At 38.6% G+C, this 11,449-nt stretch overlaps 1 protein-coding gene across 2 annotated transcripts; it reads right to left on the minus strand.

Annotated features, from left to right (window-relative positions):
- Positions 1-1,130: 1,130 nt before the first annotated feature.
- MYLIP (myosin regulatory light chain interacting protein) lies at positions 1,131-10,962 on the minus strand. 2 transcript variants are annotated; one of them, XM_026699558.2, is made up of 7 exons: positions 10,724-10,962; positions 9,407-9,597; positions 5,806-5,991; positions 5,179-5,376; positions 4,512-4,676; positions 3,820-4,243; positions 1,131-2,362 (listed from the first exon to the last, which is right to left on the minus strand). In XM_026699558.2, exons 1-7 carry the CDS (start codon positions 10,808-10,810, stop codon positions 2,273-2,275), a joined length of 1,341 nt encoding a protein of 446 aa, XP_026555343.1. In that variant the 5' UTR covers positions 10,811-10,962; the 3' UTR covers positions 1,131-2,272. The 2 variants fall into 2 exon arrangements, with proteins under 2 accessions (XP_026555343.1, XP_087787041.1); XM_087930915.1 differs by lacking the exon at positions 10,724-10,962 and adding an exon at positions 9,863-10,564.
- Positions 10,963-11,449: the final 487 nt, after the last annotated feature.

Raw genomic sequence — 11,449 nt, forward strand, 5'->3', positions numbered from 1 at the left:
TGGAAAGTAAAAACCTACATTTACTGTACAGTGTATCTGTGTGCTGTGTGTGTATTATTCAACATTACTCTCACTATGTCTCCCTGTATGCACTCATTCTCCTAACGAGGAATTAACCAACTAAAAACTCCAAAGGCTGCTGAGGTGAATAAATGCCTGAAGATGTGGGGATAAAATGTCTTTTTTATTGTGGACTTAATCTCAGATTAGATTATGAGATTGCATTAGGTCCATGACCCTCCTGGATGTTGAAGGCCTGGTAGATGACACATAGTTGGGCCAATATAATAATTTCTTCTTTGAGGGAGGGGCAGTACCGCTTACCTTTGAGGAGGGAGTGATAAGCACCCTCCTCAAAAAGCCTTTGCAGGATCCAACTTTCTGGAAATTTTCATTCAGTCATCAGAATGGAAACTTGCTGCATAGGTGGTCAGCACAACAGCATTGGTTGGTCAATACTTGGCTGTTCTAGATTCTCTTACAACTTTCAATACTCTTGACCATGGTGTCCTTCTGGACTGCTTCCTAGGTTAAGAATTATTCTAATGATTCATCTCTTTGTATCAGTTCCAGTCGGTGTAAGGGGGAAAATAGAAATTGAGGTGGGGTATCTCAAAGCTTGGTGTGTTTACATTTGAGTCCATTTTTAGCCCTGAACGGAAGTGTACTTCCCCTTTCAATGCTGGCACACAATCTGTTTAGTTGTTTTGGATCATATCTTCTCTTTGAATAGGAATTGCAGCTGTGGCCAGGAATTCACATTTACAGAGACTTGAAATTCCCTCATCTACAGCTTTAAAGGGATGCTATGCTGATAGAATTATGCCTCTTTTCCCAAGCCATTACATTTCTATTCTGTCTCTGCCAACTGATTTAATAACTGATCAGCTACCTGAGTATGAACACCTTTCTCATCCTTGGGATGAGAATTATCCCATGGGATTATATGTGAAGAACCAGAACATTATGGAAGCAAAAAAGCTTCTTTATAACAGCCTTACGGGTGAAGTCCACCATACTTTTGCCAAAACAATTATGGGTAACCATATCTATGGTTGCAAATGTTTTGTGATGAATTGAATAGTTAAGATTATTAATACACAAGTGAGATGCAGAGAAGATTGCCAAAGTATTTTAAAAGTCCTTTATTAACCTGAATATATAAAAAAGAGAAGTTTTCTACCATAGAGGAGCTCTTACTTCATGTGGAAACAAAACATTTTTACAAAGTGAAAAAATAAATATCTTTTTGGGAACAAGATTTATATGCTAATGTGCTATAAAAAAGTAGAGTTTTGATATTTGACAAAATATCTGTGCAAAGAAACAAATGCATACTCATATTACTGCTACATTAAGGCAATATGAAAAGTATATTTATAAAGTCGCAGTAAAGTGACTTTTCTAGCTTTCATTTCAGCTAGTATTGCACATGATCATCTAGCTTTCAGTATTCTGTAGCATTCACTAGTTGACCAAAATCCAAAATGCTTAGGGAAAATAGGGATCGTGAAAGATGGTTTTTAAAAATTTAACACAACTGCATTTTAAGGAAACACTGAGATTATAGAATTTGAGGAACCTTTCTCCAAACATAAGGCATTATGAACAGAAACAACAGCTGAGTTTTCTAAGTACAAAAAAATCTTTAGAAAATCAAAGTTATATTTTAAGTGTTTTATCCACATTTTCTTAGGTACCCAACAGGCTGCGGATTGATTCAAAAAATGATAATAAATTTTGCAAGTAATCTGATCACAAGACCTGCTGAATAAACTCAGCTATTTGCTTAAAGCTTTGCAATCTTAATTTCTTAAGTGCACAAATTTAAAAATAAGTTTCTTACTTCAGTAAAACAAAAGCAGAAACGAAATTATACTACAATAGATGTACACATTAAAAACTAGTCTTTCTAAAAAATAAATGGGAATGGTCATGCTAGATAAAGTAATTTTTAAAACAATTTTAATAAAATGCATAAAACTGGGTTACTGCGGGATACTGCAGACTAAATTGTCATCTTTTCTCTCAGAATATTAATTTATTAATAATGCTGTTTCAAATAACACGTTTGTCTACAAGTCATTCACAGTATATCCTCTAAAATTTATTCTAACAAGAACTTGTTCATATTCTCCCTTTCCCAGTTTTGTCATGGTCCTTCCAGTAATTGCTGGCAGATGCAGAAGTGATAGTTCTTTTTTATCAGTGGAGTTGGAACTTTAGTGCAGTACTTTGGAAGTATGGATTAGTTAAGAAAGTAACACAGTGGTCATATTAGAGTCAAATTAAGCAAGCTGGTGTGGGTAGGCAAATATACATGCTGCACATGTTCTATTTCAGATCTGCAGACTGGACACACCTAGAAGGAAAACACAAGAATAATGTTACCAACTGCATGTAGAGTAACGCTAATACACAATTGACGCTACTGAAGTTTTACCCATTAAAACTTCTATCCACATATACTCTATTACACAGCAAATGCTTTCTTCCAATGACTCCTTTCCAAAATCTAAAAAGGGAGTATAAAAATCAACATCTATAGGACTCCAATGTCTGAACTAAATCTGAACTGCAAACATCCAGCTTGCCACTAAATGGCAACATAAATTTAAGATTTTTTTGTACCTCTTCTGTCATCTAGTGAGTCTGATTTTTGCAGTAAGGAAATGGTAGCCCTAATGCACTCTCTTCAGCTACTTTTTCCAGCTTCCTCTTCCTTCTCTCCCCAAGTGGGAGAGGAATTCTTCATAGTGCAGCAGTCCCCAACCTTACCAGCTTGGCGGGCCAACCTGGCAGTGTGTGTGAGTGGCAGGAGCATGCATACGAGCACGCAGCACTGTTTGTGTGAGCAGCGCCCCCCCTTCCATTCACACAAATGGAGCTTCGGTGTTCAGCAGACGGCACTTGTGCTTGCGAGTGGAGTTTTGCACATGCGTGCTTGCCCATCACTCACATGGCCCAATTTTGAACAAGCCTCAGTCCAGTAATGGGCCTCACCCCATGGGCTGGGGACCCATCATAGTGATTGACCAGATAAAGCCATTAGGTCAACTGCTGCAATGGTTAAGAAGCAACTGATATCTCTCTTTCTCTTGCACACCTGAAGTTGCTGCAGCCTTGCAGGTGCCCTTTTACTGCTTGCCACCTGTCTGAACGATTTACTGAAGTTACTGATTAGAGACCTCTGTTTCTATTTGAAGGATTTATTTTGGAAGCCATAGAAATCTTATTATGGACTGATGCAGCTCCAAAATGTTGACATTTCTGGAAAAAAATATTTGGAATGTTCATCTAATGATTCATATATTTCCAGAAATGGATTATCTGGAGTCCAATTAAACATTTCTGATTCCAGTGAATTGACTTCCAGAAACATATGGACACATGGAACATTTGGACTGACCTGTTATGTGGAATATGAGGACAGAGATTCCAGAACTGGCACATATGCCAACTTAGAACATTTTACATATTTACTCATATTTGGGTGCAACTGTCTAGGAGACAGTAAAATCCTAAGAAAATATTTCATCTGAATTTACAAATTTTAATTAAAAGCATCGCTTTTTATATTTAACATACTACTTGTATATTGTATGTTAATCAATAGGGCCAGTAGTGCATTGATGAGGCAGCTTATTCCTTTCTTTCTTCCATAGTATGTTGATGCAAGACTATACTTAGCCATGAACTGATGTTTAAATCCTGCAAAGTTATTGCATGCTTTTTTTGAGAATTAAAGAATTTCCAGTATTTTTTGAACTTAAGTCAAAATGTAATACTTTTTACTGTTGCAACTGATTTTATACCTACTTGTAACTGTATGGCACATGTCTCACAGCACACAGTGTGGCCACATGGACAAAACGTTGAATTTATTTCTTCTTCACAGCATGCCATACACAGCAGAGACTCCTTAAACTTCCGTAGTTTTTCCTGAAGAGCTTTCATTTGCTGACAGTTGAGACCCTCACAATTGTTGTTACAGTTCATACTGTTTTCTGACGATTTAAGGGGAGAACTGGGGGGGCTTTGGTCATTACTTGAAACTAGATCCTCAATGCCAGCATTGTAAAGAGCTCGTCTTGCATGATCATAAGCTTCCTTAGATGTCCGCTTAATGTCAAATACATACTTTTTCCCAAGATTAATATTTTCTGTCAGGAACAAGGATGCCAAGTGGCCCTTTAGGTCTCGGCTATATTGCATCATGACAGCGCTAGTAACAGTATCACACCTAGCAAAAAAAAGAAGATATAAAACAAACATGAATCAAACAACCTTTTTTCCCTTTATATCCCCAAACTACTGAAACAAGAATGTGGCAGGTGGGGAAAGCCATGCATAACATAAACATAGATTTCAATGTAATTTAAAATGGATTTATTATCTACTTGTTTACAACATACTGGAACAGTGGTATAACAAACCAATTATATAATAGTGTCAAGAACTCTATTATGAACTTGACTTAAATACATATATTTCTCCCCAGAAATACAAACCTGTAAAATGCATGTGTTTCTGTTATTGCTCTGTATAGTCCACTAGCGGCTCTGGTGCTGATCATCTTGAAAAGATGAACGATGCTGTTTCCTGATTCTTTAGTGACAGTTAAGTATACATTCTTCCCAGACTGTGTAGCCATCTGAACAACTGAATATGCAATCCTAAAGCAATTGGGGAGGGTGGGGGGGAATACAAAGAACGACACCGTAATATTAAGCCCTAAAATTCTGTTATCAAAACAAAAATAGACCAAGTACAGACTGGCAATGTAAAATTAAAGGTGAAATATAAAGATGAATTGACCATTTTTGGAAAGAAGAAATGAAACTAGCTTTAATAGCAATGAAAATCTTTCCCAAAATGTTGCCACTTCAAGAAGAAAAACTTAACCATTCTGTAACACTTTGATAGCAGATCTGAGATATAGAAAGAATCCCTGAATTTTCTGCAATAACGAATGTCTATAGTTATTTGGAGTTAGAATCTTTCCCATCCCCAAAAATACATCTGAAGGAAACAACCCATTTCAACAATGCACAGTAAGGAATGTTCAATACCGTTAAGCTAGAGACTCAAATAAAACAGCTGCATGCTTCAGAATTCTTTGGCTATTTTACAAGCTTTAGATAAAGTTTTTCAAAGGCAGGACTTTCTGGTAATCACCTGTTGATTGGACTGAAGTCATCCATACATCTGGAAATGCCTTCAGGGCCAACTCCAATAAAAAGTTTTTGCCCCTCACTGTCTCTAACCGAATGCCATTCTACTCCATAGTTCTCTAGTGTTGACACAATCTGTAAAACTTGATATTCAGCTGAAACTTGGCTGAGACCTTCAAGATCCTTATGTTTTGCAATAATACTGTGGAAAAAAATATGAAAGTAGGTTAATCACAATCTTGATTTTATTTTATTGTTTAAATATATTGATCTGCCACTATAAAATCCTAGATTTTATAGACTGGGAACTCTTAAAACACATTTTACACAATCCATAACTCTTCATTTTAATACATTTAATTTAAAGGTATGAGTAACACTGAGGATGGAAAGTTATAATTTTTGAATGTATTATCAGTTATATTGAGAAAATTTAAATTTAAATTTACTAAATCAAATTCAATAAATGGGGGGGGGGGAGAGTAAATTATCTCATAGAAAGCAACTTTCAAAAATTAAAACCCTTGTGTCTAATGAGCTCAGGTGCACATTAAAGCAAACAAGTGTAAAACTTACAAGTAATTGTTCTTAGATACTCCTGCTGCATTAAAAGTTTAACAACAAAAGTTACCTGTCCAAAGTAGAAGAGGTAAGTTCTTTCATACAGAACTCTTCATAGTGGTATTTGGCAGTATTCTGATTATAATCACCAAACTTCAACTGGGCAAGCAAAGCACTTAATTCAACAGCACGTTCAGAAGAGCACTGTAAGGTACCAGCCAGAAGGTCCTCCTCTATGTGCAGGAAAAACATATGCCTAAAAAAGGAAGTTTATTTTTGTAACACAGAAAGGAAACATAGCAACATTTAAGACCTGCTCAAATACTACAAGAAATATTTCTGCTAATAGTGAAAGACATATTGTGAATAAAAATGGAACTACAAGAAAGCCCAGAGTAAACTGATGGGAAACATTCCTTTAAAAAGGTGAGAGTAAAATAACTGTATTTAGAATAAAATTGGAAAACTAAAATCCAGTAATACATCTAAAATTAGTTCCAGCTCAATAGGATTAGGAGAACATGAAATAAAAGAATGTAAAGCAATTAGTAAAAAAAATCAGAGCTATTCCATCATTACAATTTTTTTAGCTAATATTCAAGATTCCTGTTAGAAATCTGTGGTTTTAATCTCCTAAAAGATATTTGGTAAACATACCTCCCTAAAACTATGAGCCAAGGAACTGATATATGGGATATGCCTATTCTATACAAAAGCTCAGGGAATATCTTAGAAAAGAATGTGACATGATACAAACACATTCAACTAAACACAGAAAAATTCCAATGTCCCATAATGTGAAAATCTTAGGCTGAGAATATCATATTTTAGGCATAATAACTCCAAATATATACCTAGTGACATCTCAGAACAACTGGTTTGATCCTATTAAAATTGAGGGTTTTTGAGACTTGAATATGGACTCATCACTTTTACTTTTTTGAATATGCCCAGTATTTAATGTGAAACTCCAGCTGAATGCCTCCTGCTGTTTGCCAATCTAATATAAAGAACATTTGTTCTTTATAGTCCTTATAGCAACATCTTTTTAGAATAAACATTTGTCTTTCACACTGAATATTTAGGAGTAGCTTCATTTTATCTCAGTCCAAATAAAGAATTGAACCAGATACGAAAACAGATAAGACTGGTTTATAGTCGGATGCCAACAGCATACCAGAGCAAAGGCAAAGGTTTTACAAGCTCCAATCTTCACTGCTGATTAATCAGGGGAAAGGTTAACTCCGGATATTCAACTCTGCTGCATGCAGTTAAGGGCATTCACCACTTATCTCAGAAAAAAAAACAATAGATTCTACAGCACTTAGATAAACACTTTAGTGCAGTGGTTTAATGTTTAGACTACAAATATTTCATAAGTTGCAAATGTCTGATGAAGCTATGATTTTAATTACAGACATCAATTTGGACTAAGTAGCACATCTAACACAGCTCACTTCAAGTCAGAGAACTTAAGCATTAAATCAGTTTGAGGTGACTTTTCTGAAAAATTTTATCCGTTCTTTAAGTTTTAGAAATTAAATCACCCCCCAAAAGTTATAGCAGACTGCTGTAAGTTCTTCAAGACAGTTCAACCACAAAAGCAGAACTTCTGCTGGAGGCAACTGCAGTAGACCAATCAGGGACTGACTTTCTTAAGCATCTCCTCTTTCCTCCAGAGAAGCAGCTGCTGATTTGATGGAGCAGCCCAGCAGCTTTTAACAAGGGTTACTTTCAGTCAATGACCTATAGTTACATTGTTGTCGGGTTTTCTGACTATCAGACTTTCTTCCTTCAAGCCAGAGACTTTTATAATTGCAAAAGGAGCCACGCCTAGTGGTGTTTGGGAGTTAGCTTTCAGACTACAATTCCTTTCTGAGCATGTATTTTTTTAAACTAACTTCTTTTCACCAAAGATGGACATCTGCATAAGAGAGGAGGAAGCTATAGCATATTTATATTTAGTGAATTTTCTGTGTCAATAGCCTATTCCATTTGGTGCTGCCTCAAATCTATTTTGTTCCATCATTAGATAGGCTAAGGAAAAAATGCTAACAATTGGGAAAAACTATATAAATAAGCTTCTTTACTTGGAATCTCGTTCTTCAGAAATACTCTAGCATTCATAACTTGTTGAAGTAGGCCAAAAAACCAACCGATTTATTGATGGGACATAAATTTGGATTATCACGGTATAGACCACAGTATAGAAATCAGTAGATTTTAATTCCAACAGAATCTCAGGTTGGTATAAATTATGCTATGTGCTACTCTACAGAAAATGCATAATACTGTGAAAGTCTTAGGCCACCATTAGATTTGTTGCTGTAGCAATGGTATAATGACCATATATAATTATGTCTGTCTTCTCATCAGAATATAACCAGAAAATACAGGAAATTTGTATGCAGTATTCAAAAAAACAGGAAAAGGCAGAAAAAACAGGTTCCATAGGCTATTATAGAGGCAATTATATAGTGACCTCCCCTTACACCTGAGCAACAGCACACACATGGCTCCTGTAAACCCAACTGTACTGTCATTACTACCACCTGTACATGTCCTTCTATTCCATGTCAAAATGACCGTTGTGCAAAAAGCTCTTATTATACCAGGTTTGTGCAAGACATGCTTGGGCATTACACACAGTACAGACACATGTTGTATGAGTGTAAGTCATTGGAAGCTTGTTAATAAGACTGTTAATCAACATTCCAGCCAAAATGCCAAAGATCACAGAATTTGACATGTAATAATCTGCATCGGGAAAGTCACCCTCAAAGGGAAACCAATAAATAAACTGGATATTCAAAATGTGGTATTCAAAACCAAAAAATAATTAGATGGTCATTAAATCTTTGCTAAAACAAAGCGGGTGGTTTTTGCACACAGTACAGTAATATTTTAAATAATAATTTGGGTTGCATTGTACGGTGTACAAAAATATTCAGCAATTATTCTACCACATAAAGGTAGAATAACAGAATGTCTGAGCACTTCAGGGATGTGGTAATCTAGCCAATCTTTTACAAAAACTACTAGTGGGAAAATAAAGAACATGTACTCTGGATGTTTAAGTTCAGACATGTTATAGTTCATAAACCAGATATAAAATAACAGTCTTCCAAATAATTATTAAGTCAATGACAATGTTTTTGTAAGTACTTGTAAATCCAGTTTAGAGTTATATATTTTTTAAGAAAAAACATCTGTTTTCTCTTTGTAGCTTGAAACAGTCATTTGAGTATTACTGTAATATGACACAGATTAAGGGAGGAGTCCTGGAGGAAACCGAAACACGGAGGAAGTTTCCTGTCTTGAACATTTTAAAATGACCTGCAATAACACTGTGAAGAGGTTACTGTCGGGCACTGGAGCCAATACTTTTACTTCTAAACTTCATAATTAAATGAACCATTGCCAAATCCATACAGGAACACTAATAATTACATAACACCAATATTTTCAACAGGGAAACTAGAGCATTGCCTTTAATGGTGGCTTCTTCCCAATATAGTGTACACAATAAAAATCATGCCATAAAGCTAAGATCAACTGAAAAACTAAGACACCTTAAGCATTGCTGAAAGTCATAGTTACTCTATGGAGCCGCAGACTGCAAAATAATAAACAGAAACCATTTTCAGTGAAGGGTGTTGTTGTTTTTTTACCTTGTCTGCTCCTGCAAGATCAGATGTGGCTCCACAAAGAACTTGACCCGTAGTTTCAATCTGTAAGGAGGCAAGCCATCCATCTGTTGGGATATTCTATTTCTCAAATTCAGCCATAAGTTCTCTCCCTTGCTTCCTGTAAACTGGAGTCCGAAGTAATCAACTTCTATAATCCCCAGTCGCCTGCAAACCTATGATTACAAGTTAAACATCATAAACACTACTGTAATGAGCGCTAGAGAAAAATGCTATAAGGTACCCATTTACTTAAACAAGGTTACCTAAACAGTTTTCCCAATTATTCATAGCCTAGACAATATTTTTGGAATATTCAGAATTACAAAAGCTAGTGACTTTCCTATCTAAAGTTTTCAAGGGGTCGACAAAATTGCAAGCATAAAACCCCCCAAAAAAACCCGTTAACAGAATGCCTAGAGAATAACTTAAAATATGAACCTTTAATTTAGTGGATATCAAAAGCAGCAATTGCAGCAGCTGGAGCATCAAACCAGGACTTTCAACACGAATGGGTCAAAATTAGTAGCACTCTAATGGTTGCTCCCCCTCACAAAAAGGTGCTTTTCCCCCCAGAAAGGCAACTGGACTTTTATTTTTAAAAACGTTTCGCTTCTCCTTCGAGAAGCTTCTTCGGTTCTAACTTTCCTTTCCCAAGGAAAAGAACCGAGAAAGTCCAGTTACCACCATGACCCGGGATGATTGAGAAGCTCCACGGACATCTCTAACGATTGCTTAACCGCCGCTCCGGCTTCCTTGCCCTCGCCTCCGCAGCATCCCCAAGAGGTCCGCCAAGCCCGGCGGGATGCTCTCGAGCAGGGCCCGATTCAGTGGGGGGCGCCACCACCTCTGCAAACGCCACGTGCTCAGTGCGGTTAAAACGGGGCTAAGAGGGGATTTTCCCGTTGCGCGTGAGGGGCGGAGGGGGGGGGGGACAACCAGCCAGCCAGCCAGCCGGCAAATCAACGGAACGGCTCCCAAGCAACGCGTGTGGGAGATGAGGAGGGGAGCCGCAGCCCGGTGTCGCTGCCGAGAGGAGGGGAGGGCTGAGGCGGGGGACGACAGACACGCTCCCCTCTTCCCCCTGGCGTCACCCGCAGCGGCTGCCTCGAGCGGCGAGGCGACCGTTGAAGGTCTCGCCTCGCGTGAGCCACAGGACGCGCGTGGCATCGGGAAGGAGCGCGCGGGGGTGGGGTGGGGGCAGCGGAACGGCCACGCGCCGGAGGAGCCCCTCCGCGAGCCCCGAACGGCCACTCAGGTGGAAAGGGGCGGGGGGCGGCGAAGGAAAGCGCGGCTTTTCACCTGGTTCAGGCAGTCTTCGCCATTGGCTTTGGCCTCCACCTCTACTTCCATCACCACCGCATCCGGCCTGGTCACATAGCACAGCATGGCCGCCTCTCGTCGCCAAGACGCAACCCCAAAGAGTCCCCGTTTGCCGTCTCGGTCCCCGCTAACGAGCTAACCGCGACCCTTAAAAGTCTTTTCGGTGCTCTGCGCGTAGCCCGTGATTAGCGCTCCTTTATCGTCTCGGTCTCCCCCCCGCCCCTGCGCTCTCCTCAGTCCCCGCCCCCAAGCGAAGCCCAGCCAATGAATGCGCTGAAAAGCGGCGCGGCCGCCAGAGAGGATGAGCCTAGAAGGCCGTTTGTTTTCACTAAAGGGGTACCGTCTCGGCTGTTGCGGCGGAGACTCATGGTTTCCGATGGTGGTTCTATGTGGTGGGCCAAATAGGAATAAATCTCAAATGGAAATGTCTAAAGCAGAGACAATTAAAAGTGATGTGGAAGAGTTCCTATGCAGTGCACTTTTTTTTTCCTTCAAGTAATGAGGGAGAATTGAACGGTGGTTAACAGAAGTTGAAATCTCCCAATACATACTCACCATAAAATCAAGAGAAATAGGCTGCCATACAATTGGACTAAAAGCAGAAAGCATATGTTGAAATCACCCCCTCTTGCAAAAGTAAAACGTGAGGCTCAAATGGCTGAGATTCACTCTGACAAACAACTGTATGGCAATCTTTCTGCGTGC

This window comes from Pseudonaja textilis, chromosome 3 (genome assembly GCF_049901715.1).
Source record: "Pseudonaja textilis isolate UNSWEBS1 chromosome 3, rPseTex1.2, whole genome shotgun sequence".
In the NCBI taxonomy this organism is placed as follows: Eukaryota; Metazoa; Chordata; class Lepidosauria; order Squamata; family Elapidae; genus Pseudonaja; species Pseudonaja textilis.